Source organism: Gorilla gorilla, chromosome 18, assembly GCF_029281585.2.
Source record: "Gorilla gorilla gorilla isolate KB3781 chromosome 18, NHGRI_mGorGor1-v2.1_pri, whole genome shotgun sequence".
Lineage (NCBI taxonomy): Eukaryota > Metazoa > Chordata > Mammalia > Primates > Hominidae > Gorilla > Gorilla gorilla.
In genome coordinates, this window is record NC_073242.2 from 119,386,076 (window position 1) to 119,407,088 (window position 21,013).

General features: G+C 62.1%; 3 protein-coding genes across 9 annotated transcripts in view; 1 reads left to right on the plus strand and 2 right to left on the minus strand.

Annotated features, from left to right (window-relative positions):
• The first annotated feature begins 2,108 nt into the window (after positions 1 to 2,108).
• Positions 2,109 to 7,716, plus strand: CDT1 (chromatin licensing and DNA replication factor 1). The gene is made up of 10 exons (XM_004058136.4): positions 2,109 to 2,461; positions 2,985 to 3,125; positions 3,220 to 3,356; positions 3,897 to 4,094; positions 4,181 to 4,326; positions 4,478 to 4,578; positions 4,941 to 5,129; positions 5,506 to 5,658; positions 5,736 to 5,937; positions 6,571 to 7,716. The coding sequence occupies exons 1-10, from the start codon at positions 2,234 to 2,236 to the stop codon at positions 6,732 to 6,734; spliced, it is 1,659 nt and encodes a 552-aa protein (XP_004058184.2). The 5' UTR covers positions 2,109 to 2,233; the 3' UTR covers positions 6,735 to 7,716.
• A 213-nt stretch (positions 7,717 to 7,929) lies between these two features.
• Positions 7,930 to 10,437, minus strand: APRT (adenine phosphoribosyltransferase). 2 transcript variants are annotated; one of them, XM_004058137.4, is made up of 5 exons: positions 10,281 to 10,437; positions 10,011 to 10,117; positions 8,882 to 9,015; positions 8,531 to 8,609; positions 7,930 to 8,301 (listed from the first exon to the last, which is right to left on the minus strand). In XM_004058137.4, exons 1-5 carry the CDS (start codon positions 10,358 to 10,360, stop codon positions 8,159 to 8,161), a joined length of 543 nt encoding a protein of 180 aa, XP_004058185.1. In that variant the 5' UTR covers positions 10,361 to 10,437; the 3' UTR covers positions 7,930 to 8,158. The 2 variants fall into 2 exon arrangements, with proteins under 2 accessions (XP_004058185.1, XP_004058186.1); XM_004058138.3 differs by having other exon boundaries at positions 7,930 to 8,167; positions 10,281 to 10,423.
• Positions 10,438 to 12,207: 1,770 nt separating this feature from the next.
• GALNS (galactosamine (N-acetyl)-6-sulfatase) overlaps positions 12,208 to 21,013 on the minus strand; it is a 44,336-nt gene continuing 35,530 nt past the window's right edge. For 3 of the 6 annotated variants that reach the window (XM_031006644.3, XM_031006646.3, XM_055364513.2), the window contains 2 exons: positions 16,459 to 16,576; positions 12,208 to 12,989 (listed from right to left, as the gene is read on the minus strand). In XM_031006644.3, coding sequence (XP_030862504.1) covers positions 12,903 to 12,989; positions 16,459 to 16,576 — 205 coding nt within the window. In that variant the 3' untranslated portion in view covers positions 12,208 to 12,902. Of the gene's footprint in view, positions 15,868 to 16,458; positions 16,577 to 21,013 lie in introns of all 6 variants that reach the window. The other 3 variants (XR_008672380.2, XM_063700392.1, XM_031006645.3) reach the window with 3 other exon arrangements.

A 21,013-nucleotide genomic window follows, 5' to 3' on the forward strand; every position in this document is an offset into this window, starting at 1 on the left:
ATGATCCAGACCATTTCTATCACCCTAGAAAATTGCCTCGTGCTCCTTCCAAGTCAGTTCCTGCCCCAACCTGCAACCAGTTTTGACTGAAGAAATACATTATAATTGTTTAATGTGTGGTGTGGCCAGGTGTGGTGCCTCACGCCTGTAGCCCCAGCTACTTGGGAGGCCGAGGCACGGGGATTGCTTCAGTCCAGGAGTTCGAGACCAGCCTGGGCAACATGGTGAGATGCCGTCTCTACAAAAAAACAAAAACAAAAAACAAAGATTTAGTCACGCATGGTGGCTCACGCCTGTAGCCCCAGCTACTTGGGAGGCCAAGGCAGGGGGATTCCTTTAGCCCAGGAGTGGAGGCTGCAGTGAGCTACTTCACTCCAGCCTGGGTGATCAAAAAAAAAAAAAAAAGCACGTGTACCAAAACAAAACTTTTCAACAAAACGTAGCTTTAAAAAATGTGGGTCTCAGTCTTCCATATTTATTTCTTGACCCACTAAAAATTTGCTACCAGCTGCTTGCAAAACATAGGTCTAGGTGCTGATCCCCTATATACAGATGGAAAACAAATGCCTCATCACGCCCCCCCCATCCCCTCACTTATGAACCTCCTCACTTTTGAGGTGTTTTGTTTTGGAGATGGAGTCTCGCTCTGTTGCCCAGGCTGCTGGAGTGTAGTGGCGGGATCCTGAGTAGCAGAGATTACAGGTGCCTGCCAACACGTCCGGCTAATTTTTGTATTTATTGTAGAGACGGGGTTTTGCCATGTTGGCCAGGCTGGTCTTGAACTCCTGACCTCAAGTGATCCGCCCGCCTCGACTTCCCAAAGTGCTGGGATTACAGGCGTGAGCCACCGTGCAGGCCACCTTTGAGGTATTTTGCAAGCACCAGTTGCATCATCAAACCGGTTTCTATTCCTTTAACTTAAAAAAAAATAGGCACAATTCATGCTTTTTACAGAAAACTTGGAAAATGGGAAAACAGAAGCCCTCCTGTCAGCCCTGGCCTCCTCCACCCGCGTCCCCTTCCCTCCCAGGCCTCCAGGCCCCGGCGGCCCGCATTGCTTTGCGGGGGACTTCCGCAGCGCTGCGCCTGGCCCTGCTTATTGGCGTCTCTGGAAGGAGTGGCTGCGGCTCGGGCTCTCCAGATAACCCGCGCTCTAGGCCGTTTCCCAGATAGGAGCGCTATAGGTTTTAAGAACTAAAACTTTAAAATCTCAGCCATGCTAAAGGCAGTTTCTTTTCTTTCCTTTTTTTTTTTTTTTTTGAGACGGAGTTTCTCGTTCTTTCGCTCAGGCTGAAGTGCAGTGGCGCCATTTCGGCTCACTGCAACCTTCGCCTCCCGGGTTCAAGCGATTCTGCTGCCTCAGCCCCCCAAGCAGCTGGAATTACAGGCGCCCGCCACCACGCCTGGCTTATTTTTGTATTTTTAGTAGAGAGGGGGTTTTACCATGTTGGTCAGGCTGGTCTCGAACTCCTGACCTCAGGTGATCCGCCCGCCTCGGCCTTTCAAAGTGCTGGGATTACAGGCGTGAACCACCGCGCCCGGCCCCTTTTCTTCGTTTCCATGTAATAGCTTGATTGAGAAATAATTCACATATCAAATCCACCCTTTTAAAAAGCGAGCAACGCGGGTCGCGGAGGCCACGCCTGTGATCGCAGCGCTTTGGGAGGCGGCAGTTCCAGGAGGGCGGATCACTGACCCGGGGAGTTCGAGACCACCCGGCAACGTAAACTCCGCCTCGATAGAAATAGTTTTAAAAAAAAGAAATAAGGAGCGTGCGGCCCGCGGGGGAAGCGCCTTTACCAGCCCGAGCCTGCAGCCCCCCAGGCCGCGCCGTCCTCGGCTCCCCCGGGCAGCGCCGGGGTTTCGTCAGGCGCGCGCTGCTGTTTGCCTGGACTGCGCTCATTCTGACCCTGAAGCCAACCGCCCCACTGACACGCCCTGAATAGTGGGAGTCACACGCGGGATCCGGAGACCGCGCTAAAGTCCCACGCACGACGGCGCCCGCCGGCGAGTCCGCCCCCGTACGTCGGCGCATGCGCGCGGCCAAGCCGGTGCCCGCGCCCACCAGCGCGCATGCGCGCCCCCTCCCCTCCCTCCCCCCGTGCTCTGCCCCGATGGTTCGGTCCGCGCCGGGGGCGGGGCCAGGGCGCCCGCGGGAAATTTGGCGGGAACCGCGCCCGCCTCTTCCTCCCTTCCTTCTTCTTTCCTTGCTTTCGCCGCGCACTCCGCCGCCATGGAGCAGCGCCGCGTCACCGACTTCTTCGCGCGCCGCCGCCCCGGGCCCCCCCGCATCGCGCCGCCCAAGCTGGCCTGCCGCACCCCCAGCCCCGCCAGGCCCGCACTCCGCGCCCCGGACTCCGCTACCAGTGGCAGCCGCAAGCGCGCCCGCCCGCCCGCCGCCCCCGGACGCGACCAGGCCAGGCCACCGGCCCGCAGGAGGCTGCGGCTGTCGGTGGACGAGGTGAGGGGCGTGGGGAAGACTGAGGCCGGGGGGTTGGGGGCGGGGAGACTGAGGCCCGGGAGTTGGGGGCGGGGAAACTGAGGCCCGGGAGTTGGGGGCGGGGCTCGGGGAAACTGAGGCGGAGGGACGGGGGCGGGGCGGGGAGGCAGGGCGGGGCGCAGGGAACTCTGGGACAGGTCGGGGGATCCTGGGGGCGCCCTGCCACCACTGGGGACTTGGCTGGCTCCTGAGATGAGCAGGAAGCACTGGGGGCTTGTTGCACCGGGATCCGATGATGGGGCCGGAAGTCCAGCTTCTCTGCGAGGCCAGGGTAGGGGTCCGACCTGGAAACGGCCCCGGAAGACGAGAGCAAGGCTGTGTCCCCGGCCAGTTTTAGCACAGACCCCCATCTACGGAAGTCCTAAGCCCCCCAGCCATGCCCATCCCAGTTAACTCAGAGCGGCTTCTGATCCTTCGGGGTCCTCTGCAGAGCCAGGAGCACCAGGTCTTGTCATGAGTTCACCCTTGGGGTCCCTCCCACCAGGTTTCCAGCCCCAGTACCCCCGAGGCCCCCGACTCCCCCGAGGCCCCAGACATCCCAGCCTGCCCTTCTCCGCGCCAGAAGATAAAGAAATCCACCCCGGCGGCAGGTCAGCCGCCCCACCTGACATCCGCGCAGGACCAGGTGAGGGGCGGGGCCTGGGGCAGATGCGGGAGGGCTGAGTGGTGGCGGCCTGCCTGCCTGCCTGACGGCACCGTGTCCCCTGATCCCCCTGAAGGACACCATCTCTGAGCTTGCGTCATGCCTGCAACGGGCCCGGGAGCTGGGGGCAAGAGTCCGGGCGCTGAAGGCCAGTGCCCAAGATGCTGGGGAGTCCTGCACCCCAGAGGCCGAGGGCCGCCCTGAGGAGCCATGGTGAGTGCTGGGTGGGCGGCCACGAGGCCCCGGCAAAGGCCGGGTTGGTGGCAGGCGTGGCCCAGCGAGCCTGTCAGAGGCCCAGGTCTGCTCCTTCCAGGGAGGGTGGTGGTGAGGTCACCAGGGCGTGGACCCAGACCCCTGAGAAAAAGGTCCCGGGCACTGCTGGCCCTGTGCCCTCAGTCCCTCCTGTGGGGGCAGCTCCTGCCTCGGGGACTCTGGCAGGTTTCAAATGCTCCTGACGCATTGGTGTGTTGTCTGCCTCTGCCCCTGAGAGCTGACGAAACTGCGCTGGGGAGAGGGCAGAGCTTCCCTGGGGGAGCCGCGTGGACACAGCAGAGCTGGGGTGTGGAGCCGGGCTTTCCCGTCACCACTGCTACCCCTAACGGTGCCAGTGCTGGTGGATGTGCAAGGGCCGCGAAAGCCATCGTGTGTGGCGTGGCAGGCCCCATCGGAGGGTCTCCCTGGCCGAGGGGCCTGCTGTGGCGTTGGAGGGCTAGGGGCCTACTGCTTCTCATGAGGCTCCTCCCTCCCTGACAGTGGCGAGAAGGTGCCCGCCTACCAGCGCTTCCATGCCCTGGCCCAGCCCGGCCTGCCGGGGCTCGTGCTGCCCTACAAGTACCAGGTGCTGGCGGAGATGTTCCGCAGCATGGACACCATCGTGGGCATGCTCCACAACCGCTCCGAGACGCCCACCTTTGCCAAGGTCCAGCGGGGCGTCCAGGACATGATGCGTAGGTGAGTGGCTGGGGGTGGGCTGCGGCTGTCCTGGAGTTGGGGGTGGGCCCGGGCCTGCCTCCTGAGCCGGCCCCCTCCTCCCATAGGCGTTTTGAGGAGCGCAATGTTGGCCAGATCAAAACCGTGTACCCGGCCTCCTACCGCTTCCGCCAGGAGCGCAGTGTCCCCACCTTCAAGGATGGCGCCAGGAGGTCAGATTACCAGCTCACCATCGAGCCACTGCTGGAGCAGGGTGAGTGCTGGGTGCGGGACCTCGGTTTCCCCATCTGTGACCCGCATACTTTCCAGGGTGGGTGTGAGGCGCTGGGCATCTGGCCCAGGACTGGTCACGGGTGGGTGGCTGGGTGGCCTGGTGGGGACTTAGGCCTGGACTCGTCCCACAGAGGCTGATGGAGCAGCCCCCCAGCTCACGGCCTCGCGCCTCCTGCAGCGACGGCAGATCTTCAGCCAGAAGCTGGTGGAGCACGTCAAGGAGCACCACAAGGTGAGCGGCCCCTGGCCTCGCTGTGTGAAGATGGTGGCACCAGCACTGCCTCAGCGCCTAACCCTGTGCTCGGAGCATCCCTGCCACTCACAGCTTCTCCCGGGATGGAACTGGGCGGGGTTCACCCTGAGCTGAGGGCTGGTGTGCTCAGGGTGCAGCCGCAGGCACTGAGGAGGTCCCCAGGGCGTTCAGCGAGTGCAGACCATGGGAGGCCTTGTGCTCTCCCTCCAAGCTGAGCACTGGGCAGAGGCTGAGTGACTTGCCCGAGGCGGCCCAGCTGGGACGTAAGCACAGGCCTACCTCACACGCAGTCTGCTCGTCTCAGATGTGCCCAGGGTCACCCATCTACTCCTTCTCTCCAGGCCTTCCTGGCCTCCCTGAGCACCCCCATGGTGGTGCCGGAGGACCAGCTGACCCGCTGGCACCCGCGCTTCAACGTGGATGAAGTACCCGACATCGAGCCGGCCGCGCTGCCCCAGCCACCCGCCACGGAGAAGCTCACCACTGCTCAGGAGGTGCTGGCCCGGGCCCGCAACCTGATTTCACCCAGGGTGAGACTGCGAGGCTTGGGCAGCCCATTTCTCCCGGGTGGGTGGGTCAGCCTGACCCCAGGCGTAAGAGGTGGAAGCCTTGGTGATGAGCTTGACGCCTCATCTGGCTTCCTCCTTGGCTGGCGGATCCAGAGAGTTGGCGGCATTTGCCCTCTGTCCCCAGCTGCAGCCTCTAAGCCTGGCTCTGCCACTAGCCCCATGTGGGGAGTTGGCCTGGGCAGGCGATGCTGCACACTGGGACACTGCACTGACCAGCACAGACCACCCAGTGTGCTGGGTGAACTTGTGCCTTGAGAGATACCGGGGACTCCTGGGCAGACAGCCAGGGGCACGTTGCATCTTGTGACCTCTCCAGTCCAACCTGTCCCTCCCGCAGATGGAGAAGGCCTTGAGTCAATTGGCCCTGCGCTCTGCTGCACCCAGCAGCCCCGGGTCTCCCAGGCCAGCACTGCCGGCTACCCCACCAGCCACCCCGCCTGCAGCTTCTCCCAGTGCTCTGAAGGGGGTGTCCCAGGATCTGCTGGAGCGGGTGAGTCTTCCCCAGTGATGGCGGGTGGGGGCCTGGTGACCTGCTGCCCACTAACCAGGTCCCGGTACCTGCTGCAGATCCGAGCCAAGGAGGCACAGAAGCAGCTGGCACAGATGACGCGGTGCCCGGAGCAGGAGCAGCGGCTGCAGCGCTTAGAACGGCTGCCTGAGCTGGCCCGCGTGCTGCGGAGCGTCTTTGTGTCTGAACGCAAGCCTGCGCTCAGCATGGAGGTGGCCTGTGCCAGGATGGTGGGCAGCTGTCGCACTGTGATGAGCCCTGGTACGTGCAGGGCGGGGTGAGGGGGCGTGCACGGTGGAATTGCCTGGTGCTGCAGCTGCCTCCCCAGCTTTCTGACCAGGGGTGTCTGTCACTGATCTGTTCCGTTCAGATGTGCAGTGGGCGCTGGCCTCTTGCACTGGTGTGTCCTGGGCGCTGTGCCCTCCTTGGAGCCACCCCTGAGCCTCCGCCCAGCCCCTCCACACCTGCAGCCTCTGGAGGCAGCTTCCCCCTCACAGCTCTGGCCCGTTTCCCTGACCGCCTGCAGCCCTTGGTCAGAAGGGGCCCCACATGCACCCTCCACTGCCTCCCAGGCCTCTGGTCACCAGGCCCTGAGCACATAGGGGTCCCGACGCTACAGGGCACCCCCTGCCTCAGGGCTTTCATGGGCTGGCGGCCTCCATGCTTGGTGCCTCCTCACAGGGCCTCAACTGTAGGCCGGGCTCTCTCCGGTCACTGTTCGCACCACCCAGACCTGGGCCTCTGATCAGAACCACCTCTGCCCTAAGTCCTGGTGATGGGGCTCTCAGGGCGACCAGGCAGGCACAGAGGTTGGGTGCTCAGGCTGGTTTCAAGTGCTGCCCGTGCAGGGCTGGGGCCCAGCACCAGCCTCAGTGTCCTCCTCTCCTCCCACAGGGGAAATGGAGAAGCACCTGCTGCTTCTCTCCGAGCTGCTGCCAGACTGGCTCAGCCTCCACCGCATCCGCACCGACACCTACGTCAAGCTGGACAAGGCCGCGGACCTGGCCCACATCACTGCACTCCTGGCCCACCAGGCACGTGCTGAGGAGGGGCTGTGAGCCTGGGGGCCACTGTGGACAGACGTGGGCTTCACGCTTGCTGGCCTGGGCCCACCAGCATTTTCTTTTATGAACATGATACACTTTGGTCTTCCTTTCCCCAGCGCCCCGAGGGCCCGAGGCAGATGTGGGCTGCAGGCTGCACAGCCCGAGGGTCTCTGGCTGCAGGTGGTGGGCCCCTTCATGGGGCTCACCTGGTGGATTCACAATAAACCGGTTTCTGTGGGCACCTCTGTCCTTGCTGCTGGTGGGGAAGGGAAGCCAGATCCCAGCACCCCCTGGGGGGCCATCGGGAGTGTGGCTGGGGGTGAAGGGGGCTCTGTGGCAATACGGGGTTGGGTAGTGTGGGTGGCAGGCCATCCCCTCTAATCCTGGAACCTCTGAATATGGGACCTCCCACAGCAAAGGGTGACTTTTGTCATTAAGAATTTAAAGACTGGGGTGAGCGCGGTGGCTCACGCCTGTAATCCCAGCACTTTGGGAGGCCAAGGCGGGCAGATCACGAGGTCAAGAGATCGAGACCATCCTGGCGAACATGGTGAAACCCCGTCTCTACTAAAAAAAAAAAAAAAAAATTAGCCGGGTGTGGTGGTGGGCACCTGTAGTCCCAACTACTAGGGAGGCTGAGGCAGGAGAATGGTGTGAACCCAGGAGGCAGAGCTTGCAGTGAGCCAAGATTGCACCACTGCACTCCAGCCTGGGTGACAAGAGCGAGACTCCGTCTCAAAAAAAAAAATTTCAAGACTGGAGAGGTGATCCTGGATTGTCCAGCTATGCCCCATGTCATCACAGGGGCCTTCATGACAGGGCCAGAGCCAGCCAGCTTTGAAGACGCGGCCCTGCCCCGACACAGGCAGCCTGGAGAAGCTGGGCAGGACAAGTAGGACATCCCTGGAGCCTCCAAAAGGGACTGGCCTCTGCCCACACCTTGACTTCAGTACTTCTGACCTCCTGAACTCTAATAAAGTCATGCTTACAGCCACTAGATCCGCAGAAGAGCCCTCGCTTGCTCCCCTAGAAGATGGGCCCACATGGCCTCTTCCTGCAGTGCCTGGAGGGTTCCAGCTCCTGAGGTGAGAACCAGGACAGGTTCTGCTGGGCATCACGCCAAGCAGCACGTGCCCACAGTACAGCTGAAGTCTGGTGTTGTCCTGGGGCTCCCTGCCCTGGGGAACAGGAGGACAGGAGACAGCTCTTGTGGCAAAGCTGTTTACTGCGTTCTCCCGCTGTGTGTAATTGGGTCCAGGGTGGCTGAAACACAGCTTTGCCCCAGGCTTTGGCACTTCCAGCCCCAGGAGAGGCGCTGAACCCCAGCAAAGGAATGTGTTCCCTGTGGGCAGCCGGTTCCCCTGGTCACTGCAGTTGCCCAAGGCTGATATTTCCCTGGGATCCAGCTGGAGATGTTGGGCTGGGAGGCCCTGTGGTCACTCATACTGCAGGAGAGAGAAGAAGGGTACAGGTGCCAGCTTCTCCTTGCCCTTAAGTGAGGTCAGCTCCACCAGGCTCACGCACTCCAGGACCTCAGCCTGCAGGCGGCCCAGCAGCTCGCAAGCAGCGTTCATGGTTCCTGGGGATGGGAGGGTGAGGTCCCCAGTTGGCCTGGGCTGCAGAGAGCAGGTGCTCCAGGCCAGCCCCTGGGTTGGGGAGGGGAAGGCATGGGGAGAGGAAGGTGTCGGCCTGGCCACCAGGCACCCTCTCGACAACAGTAAGCTGCATCCCATGTCACACAGCGAGGTCCTGTCCCACTCCCACCAGGCCCTTGGAGCCACAGCAGTTGGCTGCGGGGAGACCCTTACCACCAGTGGCCAGCAGATCATCCACGACGACCACCCTCTGTCCTGGCTCCAGGGCGTCTTTCTGGATCTCCAGCTCAGCCTGGAGTGGGAAGTGGTGTGTGGTCCTCAGCCTCCCGCAGAAAACAGCTTTGTTGCAGAGCTTGGCAGCTGCCACCCTAGGCCGACTCCAACCCCACCTTGCTGTTACCTGGCTGTGTGAGCCCAGCCTATGTCTCAACCTCTCTGAGCTCCCAAGGCCACTGTAACCACAGCAGCTCCACTTGACACGCCTGGGAAGGCCTTTTAGAACTGGGGGAAAGTGGCCACAGTGGCCTGGCCCTGCCCTTCCTCTGGCTACCCCAGCCCTCTTACCTTCCCGTACTCCAGGGAATAGGAGGCCCACAGAGTGGGGCCTGGCAGCTTCCCCCGCTTTCGGATGAGCACGCAGCCCAGTCCAAGCTCCTGGGCCAGGGAGGGGCCAAAGAGGAAGCCTCGGGAGTCTAGGCCTGTCAGGGTGAGTGACAGGAGTGACTCGGCAGCATGGGAGTCCCCAGGGGCCAGGGTTGGCCGGTGGCAAGGGGTACCTGGTTGGCTCCCAGCTGAAAGGCCAGTGACATGCACCATTTAAGGAATGTTACCCATCACCTACCCGGAGCTGCTTCCAGGTCAGAGTGCAGACCTGGGTCTGTCTTTTAAGGGACCACTTCTTAGCTGTGTGTTCCTAGGGGAGTCACCGCCCCTCTCTGAGCTCAGCAGCCCATCTGTAAGTGGGCTGGTAGAAACCTGCCAGGCCTCAGCTTACTCTCAAAGGCACCTCTGCCCCAGGGCTTCTGTCTAAAAAGGGAGTCTCTCGAGGTGGCCTGAGCTGTGATGGTTGGGGGACGCTCAGGGAAACCCTGCCCCGGCCTGGCAGGAGGTCAGGGAGGGCTTCCTGCAGGAGGTGAGAAGGGAGCTCTGGCAGTGTTGTGGCTCCAGCAAGAGCTGGCGCTTTCCTCAGGGCAGTGTCCAGGGAGTGGGCTGTCACACCCTAGGAGAGGCAAGACCGCCAGGCAAGGCCAGGTGGTCTCCCTGGGCCACCTCTTGGGCTCTCCCGGAGGCCTCCAGGCCTCCCTTCCCTGGGTGGGCATTCCGTGATCTTCACCAGGGAAGGCCTGGCTCGTGGCAGACGCTCAAAATACCAGCTCGCAGAAGGAACAAGAAGCAAGGCAGCTGGGCCCTGTGGATTCAGCTTGGGCACTCCAGGGAGACCAACTGACCCGGCAACTCGGTCACGCCTGTCCTGGGCTGGGGACCCGGAACCTGCGGGCAGGGCGCCTGCACAGCGCGGCGGCCTCGGGGGCTCAACCTCACAACCCTTCCCGGGCGACCCCAAGCACGGTGCCCGTCCCGGCGCCCCCTGAAGAACCCCAAAGGCCCTCCCCCAAGCAGACGCGCAGAGCCCACGTGCTGCCCTCCGCGCGCAGAGGCGGAAGCGCCCTAGATGCGGCCACTGGGCACTCGCCTGCGATGTAGTCGATGCGGCCCCCGTGGGTCGCCTTCAGGTGTCGCGCCAGGAGGCCGATGGCGGCGCGGAAGGAGGCGGGGTCCTTCAGGACGGGTGAGATGTCCCTGGACCCAAGGACAGGCCTGGTGACGCCGGGGCCGAAGGAGGGCAGGACCCCGGGGGCGAAGGACGAAGGTTCCCTCCCCGCCCGCCCCGAGGTCGCGGGCAACGCGCTCCCATCCGTAGGCCCGCAGGTCGGGGCGCCACGAGGGCGGCCTGTGCGTGCACCTGAATACCACGCCTGGGGTGGGGAAGTCGGGGAAGCTGCGGATCCGCTGCTCAACCAGCTGCAGCTCGGAGTCCGCCATGGCCGCGTGCGAAAAGCCAGCGGCAGCCCGAGCGCGCCTGCGCGGGGACTGGCGGGACCGCCACGAGGGGTGGGGCAGCTCCGGAGGGCGGAGCGTGGGTGAGGGGCGGGGCTTCCGCGGGGAGGGGCATCCCTCGCCGGAGCATGTACCGTATTTCATGGACTCCTAGGCGCCATCGATTTTAAGACGCGCTGGCATTCCACGCACCACTGAGCAGAACGTTCGAACCGGACAAAGGTGCGAGCAAGGCGCCCTTCCTTGTCTCGGGCTACGCTTCAGACTGCAGCCAGGCAGCTGTGGGCCGGGGCCTTGGCGGCTGGAGGAGGGGCGTGAGCTGGTCTCGCCCACGCACCTGGCGCGCGTACGGGCCGCGCCCTTTCTCCTTTATTGGCCGAGATCCCCACGCGGGAGGCTGGCGCGCGGGGTGGAGGAGGGCGTGAGGAAGCAGTCCCGGTAGCGGGAAGGCGGTGCAGGGCCCGGAGGGAGCAGCCCAGGGCGGAGGCGGCGGGCCTGGGCTGGACCGGCCGGGGGCGCTGGCCTCTCGCGGATGGGCCCTGCCGTTGAGGCGGCTCTTCCCCGCCCGGACCCGGGGGAGGGAGGCCGGAAGGTGTGGCCAGGCCAGGGCGCGCATCCGCGAGGGCAGAAGCCCTTCTGTCCGCCTGCAGAGGCCAGGTGACCCCTTAGCCTTGGGGTGGGGAGCTGTGAACCCCCTGGCCGCCCGAGGACTGGTACCCAGGGGGTTGTGTGAGGCATAACTCCCCCCAAACACAATTTCCTTTCAAGAAAATCCCCAGAGCTAAAATGCCTTGTGCTCTATTCCAAGACTTTTCTTCATTTCGCAACTTTTTTTTGAGAAGGACTCTCGCTCTGTCACCCAGGATGGAGCACAGTGGCGCCATCTCGGCTCACTGCAAGCTTCGCCTCCTGAGTTCCGGCCATTCTCCGGCCTCAGCCTCCCGAGTAGCTGGGACTACAGGCGCCCGCCACCACGCCCGGCTAATTTTTTGTATTTTTAGTAGAGACGGAGTTTCACTGTGTTAGCCAGGATGGTCTCGATCTCCTGACCTCGTGATCTGCCCGCTTCGGCCTCCCAAAGTGCCGGGATTACAGGCGTGAGCCACCGCGCCCGGCCTATCATTTCGCAACTTTTACAATTCAGCTTTGGCCTGGCAGTTACTGCAGAAGGGAAAACCCACTCAGTGGAAGGCGGCCCCCAGGAGCCTTCGGAGGGGGAGGCCGGAGGCTGCATGCGGCTGCTGGGGCCCCGGTTCCAGGGCGGGTGGGGGACCCATCCTCTGATGCCAAGGGGCGTGGTAGGGGCGGCTGCCTCGCAGTGTGCCGTGGTCAGGGCTGGCAAGGCCTGGGGCCTGGGCTCCAGACCCCTAGGGAAGGTGGAAATGGAGGACCCTGACATCCTCACGTCCCCGGGGAAGCTGCCACATGAGCCGGCCCCACCGGTCCAAGTGTGTGAGCTACACTTCAGCCGTCCACATCCAGCCCAGGAGGCCTCCGCCTTCCCCTTCCTTGTTCCTGATTCTGTCTCCCAGATGGCCCGAGGGGGGCCTGGGAAGGCGTGGGGTGGGGGTGGGGGGTACTGGAGGAGGGGCCTGGGGAGGGTTCAACACAGAATTGGCCCTGTGGCTTCCTTCAACCCCGGGCTGTTGGGCTGGCGTGGGAACAGAAAGAAGCCCCGAGTCCTGCCCTTCAGCAAGCAATGTGGCGCTGGGTTCTGGAGGAGGCCGGCCGGCAGGCAGCGGGAGCTGGGCACCTGATCCTTGGCAGCTGCTGAGAAGGTGTGAAAGGAAGATAAATCTCCGGACCCCAAAATCACTCAGCCAAGAGAAAAATCAAGCTGGGAATTAGGCAAACCTGCCTCCCGTTTTATTTCTAAATAACATAGCTACAATGATAAGAAGCTACACGCCTCCCTCATAATTAGCGCCCAGGGAAATTCCTTGTGGACAAAGGACAGACGGAACTGGAAGTCATCCCTCTGGGGCTCCCCTGAGACAAATGCTTATGTGATTGCCCCCTTCCCTTACTGTTTACATAAAAATGCGGATTCACTGGGCCAGACTCAATCGTGTATTCAGTGGAAGGCTGACTGAACCAATGTACGCCATACACATACTGATCTTGTGTCTCCCTAAGATGTATAAAGGCAAACTATATCCCCAGCCACCTCGGGCACCTGTTGTCAGGACCTCCTGAGGCTGTCACAGGTGCATCCTTAACCTTGGCAAAATAAACTGAGACCGGTCTCAGATATTTGGGGTTCACAAAGGCAGGGTCCTGAGGTCTGAGGCGCCGTGGGCGAGGAGGAGGGTTCTGAAATCTGAGGTGCCATGGGCGAGAAGGAGGGCCAAGCACACGCCAGGGTCAGGTCCTGGGCAGATGGAATTGTGCAGTCCCCCTGCGTCTGCAGGTGCTGTCTGTCTGGCTTGGGCAGGGTTGGGGGAGGACCGAGGCCAGAGCCATCCTTCCTCCAGGCACTTGCAGGGCCAACCGGAGATTCCAGGCCTGGCCTGGGTCCGTGCAGGCGCTAGTGGGACCAGAGGCACTTCTTGGGAATGGATTCTGGAGGTGTCAGACACTTCCCTATCTTTTCACAGCCCGGAGGTGCCCAGTTCTGGGAAATGAAAATTGAGAAAAAGAACATGCAGTTATTCAAGCTCTTCTGGACCCAGCAGCAGCAGGCATTTTGTTGTTGCTGTTCTGAGACAGTCTCGCTCTGTCACCCAGGCTGGAGTTCAGTGGCGCGATCTTGGCTCACTGCAACCTCTGCCTTCCGGGTTCAAGAGATTCTCCTGCCTCAGCCTCCTGAGTAGCTGCTGGGATTACAGGCACGCGCCACCACGCCTGGCTAATTTTTGTATTTTTAGTAGAGACGGGGTTTCACCATCTTGACCAGGCTGGTCTTGAACTCCTGACCTCGTGATCCACCTGCCTTGGCCTCCCAAGGTGCTGGGATTACAGGTGTGAGCCACCACGCCCAACCATTTTTGTATTTTTGGTAGAGACAAGGGTTCCCTAAGTTGGCCAGGCTGGTCTCAAACTTCTGACCTCAGGTGATCCACCTGCCTTGGCCTCCCAAAGTGCTGGGATTATAGGCGTGAGCCACCGCGCTTGGCCTTGAGCAGTTTTGATGTGTCCCCTGCCCAGGTCAACCCCGGACTCCCAACCAATTGGCCTCAGTGTGGGGACCACCTCGGTCCAGGTGGGCAGCTACACAGACGCTCCCCAGGAATCATGGGAACTTGGGAGATGGCGCCCTCTTGACTCGGCCTCTCAGCTCTGAAGGCTGCCGTTGGAGGAATGAGAATTTGGCGGGGAGGTCCCGGGTATGGGGGATGCAGCTGCCAAGTGGCTGAGGGCCTCCGTGTGGCCAGCAGTGTTAGAAAGGGCAGGCGGTCCTCCCAGGAGGGCCCACCCTGAGCTTCTCAACTCATCACCCTCTCCTGCAGCTTCAGCCTCTCAAGAAGCCTTTCCCAGGAAGGAGCCGGTCCCTACTGCGCTGCTGGGCTCAGTTCAGTGTGGTGCTGAGCGGAGCCCACACCCCTCCATCGCCTGGGTGTGTGTGGCCCTCACAGCGCAGCCTCGCTTAGTGGAAGCCTTGCTTGATGGGAGGCGCTTTTCCTGGCAACAGAAAGGGAGACTTATACGGCTAAGAGGAGCCTTCTTGGCTGAAGTGAGTGCAGTTTAGTTCTGTGTCCCCGTCCAGGCCACTTCTGTGCCACGTCAGACGCCGCATGGCCCTGAGGGCACTTTCCCGGGACAGACTTTGGATTCTGGGTGCTGCTCAGGGTACTAAGGACAGTCTCCAGCCCTAGGCGGCAGCAGGGATGCCGCATGAGTGTCCCTGCCCCCTTGGCCACCAGAGCAGGAGTGGGTTTGGGTGAGGAAGCTGCTCCCAAACTCCAGGGGCAGCAGAGGCAGCCGCAGGGTGTGTGTGAGTCTGGATGGGGGATCTGCATTTCTCAAAGGCCGCTCAGCTGTCCCAGAAGCAGGGGTCCAGGTGGCCACACTCCCTCTCCTCTGTGCCAGAGACGCCACTGAGCCCCGCTCCTGGGGCTGGCCTGGAGTTGGCGGGGACAGAGGGCAGGGAAGGGGTAAGGAGGGCCCCCAGGCTTCACACGTGTGTCTGTGCATCTCCCCCATGGCTCTGCTCATGGTGGCGTCTGGGCCCCTCAGACCCCAGTGGCTCAGCTCGCCAGGTCTGAGTTGGCACCACTTTTCCCCCTGCAGAGAGCACAGGTGTGGCGGTGGGGGCAGTTCCCCCAGTGCCCAGGAGATGGCAGCGGCAGCCAGGCCGTGTGCGCCCACCTCCCCTGCCCTGTGCCCACTGTCTCCATGGCGGGTGTGGCCTGCGCCCATGGAGCCACTGCAGCCTGGGTCGTAGAGAAGGACCCAGCAGCACGGAGTGGGATTGGGTGTGGAGGGCAGAAGGCCAGGGCTCCTCCACGGCTGGCGGCCCTGGGCTCCCGGGGCCCCGAGACTCAGGGGTCCTGAGACAGGGACCTCCCTGCTCCACCACTGAGTCCAGAGGCGGGGACGCCAGCTGCCCAGGTCCCTTTGAAGGAAGGGCCCTGAATATCTTCCTATGAAACTTGCCAGGCACCCCCGCCCCCCACCTAACAGAGGTGGCCCTGCCCTGCCCAGTCCTAAATAACCCCTGCAGGGTGGACCGTACCTGGGCAGGGACAAGGCCATCTGCCCTCCATGGTCCTCACTGCTGGGAGGTGCTCCCGATGTCCGGTGCTCTCCTGTTACATCCGCCAGCCCACGCTGTGGCTCCCTGGCTGTTCAGAGCCACCACCTTCCTTCCCACGGCACGGCGGGCACCCAGCGGCTCCCACGCTGCAGCCGGGTCTGGCCCTGGAAAGAGGCTTCAGCTGGGCCTTTTCGCCCGCACAGCAGGAGCCCAGGCTGAAGTCTGCAGCTGCCGAGGGGCCCTCTTCCCGAATCCTGCGCGGCGGATCCAGGGGCTGTGGGCAGCCATGCCCAACCCGTGTAAACAGGTGAGCGACGGCCCAGGGGCCTCGAGGCTGGGCTCGGCCATCTCCACCGTGCTCGGTGGGCTCTGGGCACCCGGGAGCGACACCGCAGACCTGTGTGTGGCTCGTTTTTGCCGACTAGAGCGAGGGCCGCACGTGTCCCATCTGAAGGAGCTGTGAAGACCTGCCCTGCTGGGACCCACATCAGCTGTGCTGGGAAACAGGCCTTTGCGGCCACTGCACACGCGGGATGGCTGGGCCGTCCACACGCCACCCTATGGGACCCCCAAGCAGGGGACAGAAAAGCTGCTCCTGAGAGGCCCTGACTGCTGCGGCGCCCAGGGCTGGACAAGAAGACGCATCCTTTGTGGCTTGAACACAGACTTCAGTGAAACTTTGGAGGCACCTCTGTGCTTGTGTTTCTGGCCGATGCTGGCGTGATTAGGCCGTTTCTCTACTGGAGGTGAACAAGGCCTGGTCAGGCCGCACGGAGGTGCTGCTCTGGGTGGGTGCCTATGAGTGAGATCAGGTCTGATGCGAAGGTCTCTGGGGCTGGCCCAGCATGGAGGAGGCACAAATGGGAACCTCACAGGTGGGCCCTGGGGCCACCGCCACTCAACAGTGTAGCACCAGCCCACCCGGGACCCACCGGGCAGTGCCGTTCCTGCCGCGGTGCCTTCAGAGCCTGGGAGTTTGGATGTCATCACAGGGCCCCCGCAAGAAGCTGCCCGTGTGGGAGTCGAGGACCAGGGGACCCCAGACCCTCTCACGCACCCTGCTGTCCCTCAGTGACCACTTGTGGGGGGCAGGAGAGGGGCCTTGGAGCTCCCCAGTCTCAGCTCAGCCAGGCAGAGGCCCGGGTGGCCGGCTCTGGACCTGCAGCTGCCCTGGTGCAGCGTTGTTCTGGTCCCCGAGTCACTTGGCTCCTGCCTCCTCAATCCCGGACGCCGCCACGTGTGCTCTGAGGCACGAGGGCCTCACCACTGATGGAGGCAGGGAAACACGCCTGCCTCTGCCCTGTGCTGGCCACGGTTCATCCTGGGGCCCCGGGTGGGTGACTGCAGCCCCGGCAAAGAGACGGCCGCCCACACACCAGCCACTTACCATGACTGCCCAGTTGCACACGTTGAGCTGGGGCTGCCCGGGGACCAAGGCCTCCTGGTGCTGCTGGACAACCGAGGTGATCCTGCTGAGGGCCTCCTGGTACTCGGTGCTGGCAAAGCTGGGGACAGAGAGCTCTGGTCACACAGCTGGGGCTGACAGCGAAGGACGGAGAGGGGCTGGCCTGGAAAGGCTGAGGCTGCAGGGGCGCGCCTGGGGCTGACAGCGAAGGACGGAGAGGGGCTGGCCTGGAAAGGCTGAGGCTGCAGAGCTCTAATGGGCTGAGAACCACAGTGAGCAGTCACTGGGACCATGTGCTCAAGCCTGCAGCGGTCCCGGGCCTCGCTAGGACACGCAGCAGGCACCCGAGCCATCCTCTGCCCTCAGACTCATGGGCAAGAGAGGAAATGAAGGCTCGGCAGGCCAAGCCCTGGCAGAGAGGCTGTGAGTAGAGCCGTCCCATCCTGTCCCTGCCTGTGACCAGGACCTGGGATATGTGGGCTGGGGCCTGTGGGTCTCCCCAGCACTCACTACTACGTAAACATTTACAAATATGACACACCTTTCTTTCATTACAAAAGCAACATCATCCCATTGCCAAAAAAGTGGGAAGTGGAGGGGAACGGCATCTGCGGTTCTGAAATTCCAATGCAAGCTGCGGAGTGTCTGGATTCCTTCATCTTCACGAAGATACGACTACACGCCTCGATGAGGTGCCACAGTTCACGATGTTAGGGCCGCAGTTTGCGATGCTGTGAATCTTGGGTCCACGGCGCCGTCATGCCGTGCTCTGAGGACATCTGCACAGATGATGCCTTTTCACCATTTTCAATCACTTCTAATATCGACAACATCCACATAAAAAGACACCTGCCATCGCTGCCATAGTGGAGATGCAGGGAGGAACTTCCGCAAGTGTGGCTGAAGCTGGAGCTTCTCAATGCCCAGGCTGGGAGCTGCGTTGCTGCTGGTGGGGACGTGGACCGGAGCAGCCACTCTGGAAGGTGGTGTGGCAGCTCCTTACAAAGCTAGAGACGGGGTTACCAGGTAAGTCAGCTCCCCTCCTGATGGCAGCACCTGTCCAGGCCCAGTACCTTCTGGGAGGTGAGCCCGGACCCACTGAAGCCCAGTCTGTCTGCCTTGGACGCTCAGCAGTCTGTGAGAACTGGCTTTTTGCTCCAGAACCTTCCCTAAAAATGAGGTTTCACACGGAAGCTGCATGCAACAGGGACGGGGATGCGCTCCCCTCCCCACCCCCGGCCACCTGCCCCAGCCTCTTTCTGCTCAGTCCACCCACTCCCTGCTTAGGCCTCAGGCCTGGGGTTGCATCAGAGGGCGACCTCCAGGAGAGCTGGGGTCCTTCAGGGCTCCCCGCTTGGTGCCCGCGGAGATGCCTGTCCTGGTCCCAGCCTGGGCTTCACACAGCGTCCCCGAGCACAGGGTCCATTTTTAATCCAGGAGGGTCTCAGGTGCATTTGTGTTTCTGCAGGATTCTGTGGCCAAATACTGCTGGTTGAGAACCGGCGTGAACTGCACGTGCACCTCCTGACGGTGAGCGTCCCCGAAGGCCCCGGCCTGGCTTGTTGCTTTAATCTTCTTGTTTATTTCATTTATTTTTTAGAGACAGGATCTTGCTCTGTTACCCAGGCTGGAGTGGTGAGACGGCAGCTCACTGCAGCCTTGACCTTCCGGGCTCAAGCGATCTTCCTGCCTCAGTCTCTTGAGTAGCTGGGACCATAGATCACCGTGCCTGGCTAATTTTAATTATTATTTTTTGAGACAGAGTCTCGCGCTGTCACCTAGGCTGGAGTGCAATGGCATGATCTCAGCTCACTGCAACCTCCGCCTCCCTGGTTCAAGCGATTCTCCTGCCTCAGCCTCCTGAGTAGCTGGGATTACAGGTGCCCGCCACCACGCCTGGCTAATTTTTTTATTTTTAGTAGAGACGGGGTTTCACCATGTTGGTCAGGCTGGTCTCGAACTCCTGACCTCATGATCCACCCGCCTCGGCCTCCCAAAGTGCTGGGATTACAGGTGTGAGCCACTGTGCCGGGCCTTGATTTTTTATTTTCTGTACCAGTAAGGTCTTGCTGTGTTGACCAGGCTGGTCTCAAACTCCTGGGGCTCAAGCGATCCTCCTACCTCTGCCTCCCAAAGTGCTGGGATCACAGGTGTGAGTGACCATGCCTAGCCCCGTCTTCTTTTTTTCTTTAGACTGAGTCTTGCTCTGTCACCCAGGCTGGAGTGCAGTGGTGCGATCTCAGCTCACTGCAACCTCCGCCTCCTGGGTTCAAGCAATTCTCCTGCCTCACCTTCTCGAGCAGCTGGGATTACAGGCACCGACCAACACATCCAGCTAATTTTTTGTATTTTGGTAGAGACGGGATTTCACCAGGTAGGCCAGGCTGGTCTCAAACTCCTGACCTCAGGTGATCCACTCACCTCAGCCTCCCAAAGTGCTGGGATTACAGGCATGAACCATGGCGACCGGCCACCCGTCTTTAATTTAGAGAGGCTCCTGGCAAAGTGACATGTGTGCCTGTGTCTGAGCAGCAGCCCAGGGTGAATCAGGCTGTGTCATGGGTGTCTGACCTCAGGGACGGTGGTTCTCAAAGGCATGGCTGACAGCTGGGTCTCCTCAAGGACAGTGGTTCTCAAAGGCATGGCCGACAGCTGGGCCTCCTTGTGACCCCCTCTGGGAAGCTCTGCCTGCTGCCTGGGTTTGCTTTAAAATAACCCTGCCTTCTCCAGCTGTGAAGGCGGGGCTGGGTGGCTGTGGTGGGTGGGACTGTGTCTCTGCTCTGGCCTGGCTGGAGGGGCTCCAGCAAACGCAACAGGTGGGGAGCAGTGGCCCTGAGGACCCCCCTGTGGATGCCAATCATGCCCAGTGGACGCGAGGGGGCACCGCCACCCAGGCTTTAACCTCGGGTGGTCCCTGGAGCGACCAGCCTGTGGGGGGTGTGGCAGGCACCAGTGTGGCCAGCAGCTTGTTCTGTGTAACTGGGGCCTGCGATCTGTTCCCCGTGGTCCCCCTGGGACGGCGCTTCCCGCCGGGTGGCTGTTGGCTCCTCAGTGACTTCTGCGGGCACAGGGGGCTCCCAGACAGCCCCTCCAGCTCCACAAGGCCCCAAGCTCCAGGTCCCCCATGGTTTCACGGGTTTCACCCCCGTGGGTGATCACGAGTCCCCCGGGGGCGTCTGTCTCTGTATCTCGGCACCCCCACAACAAATGACCATGAACTGGGGCTTAAAACAATAAAACTGCAGACGCCCCTCACTTTTCCGGAGGCCAGACGCTGAAACCAAGGGTCTCAGGGCCGTGCACCCCTGGAGGAACTGGGGCTCCTTCCTGCCTCTTCCAGCTCCAGTGGCCCCAGGTGAGCCCAGGCTGGTGGCGCTCCGTCCAGTCCCCGCCTCGTCCCCTGTGGCCTTCACCATGTCTGTGTCTCCTCCCGTCCAGTCCTCGCTTCGTCCCGTATGCCCTTCACCCATGTCTGTGTCTCCTCCCTCTGGACTCAGGGCATTTGGCCTTGGACCCAGGGCCACCTGCTCCAGGATGACCCAGCCCCACCCGTGCCTTAATCACAAGGCACAGGCCCTACTTCCCTTCAGGCCAAGCTGGGAGGTGTGGGTGGACCTGGGCCTGGGGACACTGCTGTCCACTCCAGGCTCCATGCTGCCTTCCCGCAGTCACCATCCTGGGCTTCTGAGCTGGACGCTTGGTGGAGGAGAGGTGCTGCTGAGGAAGTGCCCAAGGGATCCCTGAGGGGCTGCAGCCCAGGAGCCTCGCCGCAGGCTCAGCCCCGTGGGAAGGCGGCTGCCCCGTCCAGAGGGTGCAGGAGCCTCAGGGGACCTTGGCGGTGGTGCTGCCACCCTCGGTCCTGTATTGCTCTCTGCTGCCTCCCACCGGCCCTACTCAAACCCAGGCCCATCGGTGAGCACAGAAAGCCTGGGCAGGGAGCAACCGCTGTGCTCAGGCCTGGTTCTGCCTCTGCACGCCACTCCCCTCATGCTCCTGGGTCTTCCCAAGACCAACTCGTTAGGGCAGGAATGCTGGAGACCACTAGGCATGCACGTGCCCCAGGACCCCCAGGCCAGGAGCAGGAATTGGGGACCTGCTCATCCTGCTGGGGTGAGGCGGGGAAGCCTCCAGGTAGCCCTACCCCAGGGAGATGGGTTCGGACAAAAAAAAAAAAAGGAAGCCAGGGCTGGGTCTCCAGCCAAGTGTTGGGGCCTCTGTGTCGCCCCTAAGGAGCTGCCAGCATGTGAGTCTGGTATTGGCGACCATGACCCTCAAGACTCCTGAGGGTAAGGGGAGGGCTTCCCTGAAAACTGGCAGGTGATGGCGCAGACTCCGGCATCCTCGGTGGGGTGAGGACAAGGCCCAGAGAGCAGAGGGTGGAGCTGGGGCTGGCAGCTTTCTGCCATTCCTCCTGCTAGCTGACCTGTGTCCTTGTACCTCCTACTGGCCCCAGGGCCTGGACCCCTCCCCTCTGGCCTCAGCCATCCCCGAATGCAGCTCAGAGTAGGGGATACATCACTGGGGGCCAGGTGGACGG

Coding starts and splice junctions, on each gene's coding strand:
- CDT1 (XM_004058136.4), top strand. CDS start 2,234: ATGGAGCAGCGCCGCGTCACCGACTTCTTCGCGCGCCGCCGCCCCGGG. Junction 2,462..2,984: donor TGCGGCTGTCGGTGGACGAG/GTGAGGGGCGTG, acceptor CCCTCCCACCAG/GTTTCCAGCCCCAGTACCCC. Junction 4,327..4,477: donor CGAGCCACTGCTGGAGCAGG/GTGAGTGCTGGG, acceptor CTCGTCCCACAG/AGGCTGATGGAGCAGCCCCC.
- APRT (XM_004058137.4), bottom strand. CDS start 10,360: ATGGCGGACTCCGAGCTGCAGCTGGTTGAGCAGCGGATCCGCAGCTTC. Junction 10,118..10,280: donor ACCCCAGGCGTGGTATTCAG/GTGCACGCACAG, acceptor CCTTGGGTCCAG/GGACATCTCACCCGTCCTGA. Junction 8,302..8,530: donor TGATCTGCTGGCCACTGGTG/GTAAGGGTCTCC, acceptor TCCCATCCCCAG/GAACCATGAACGCTGCTTGC.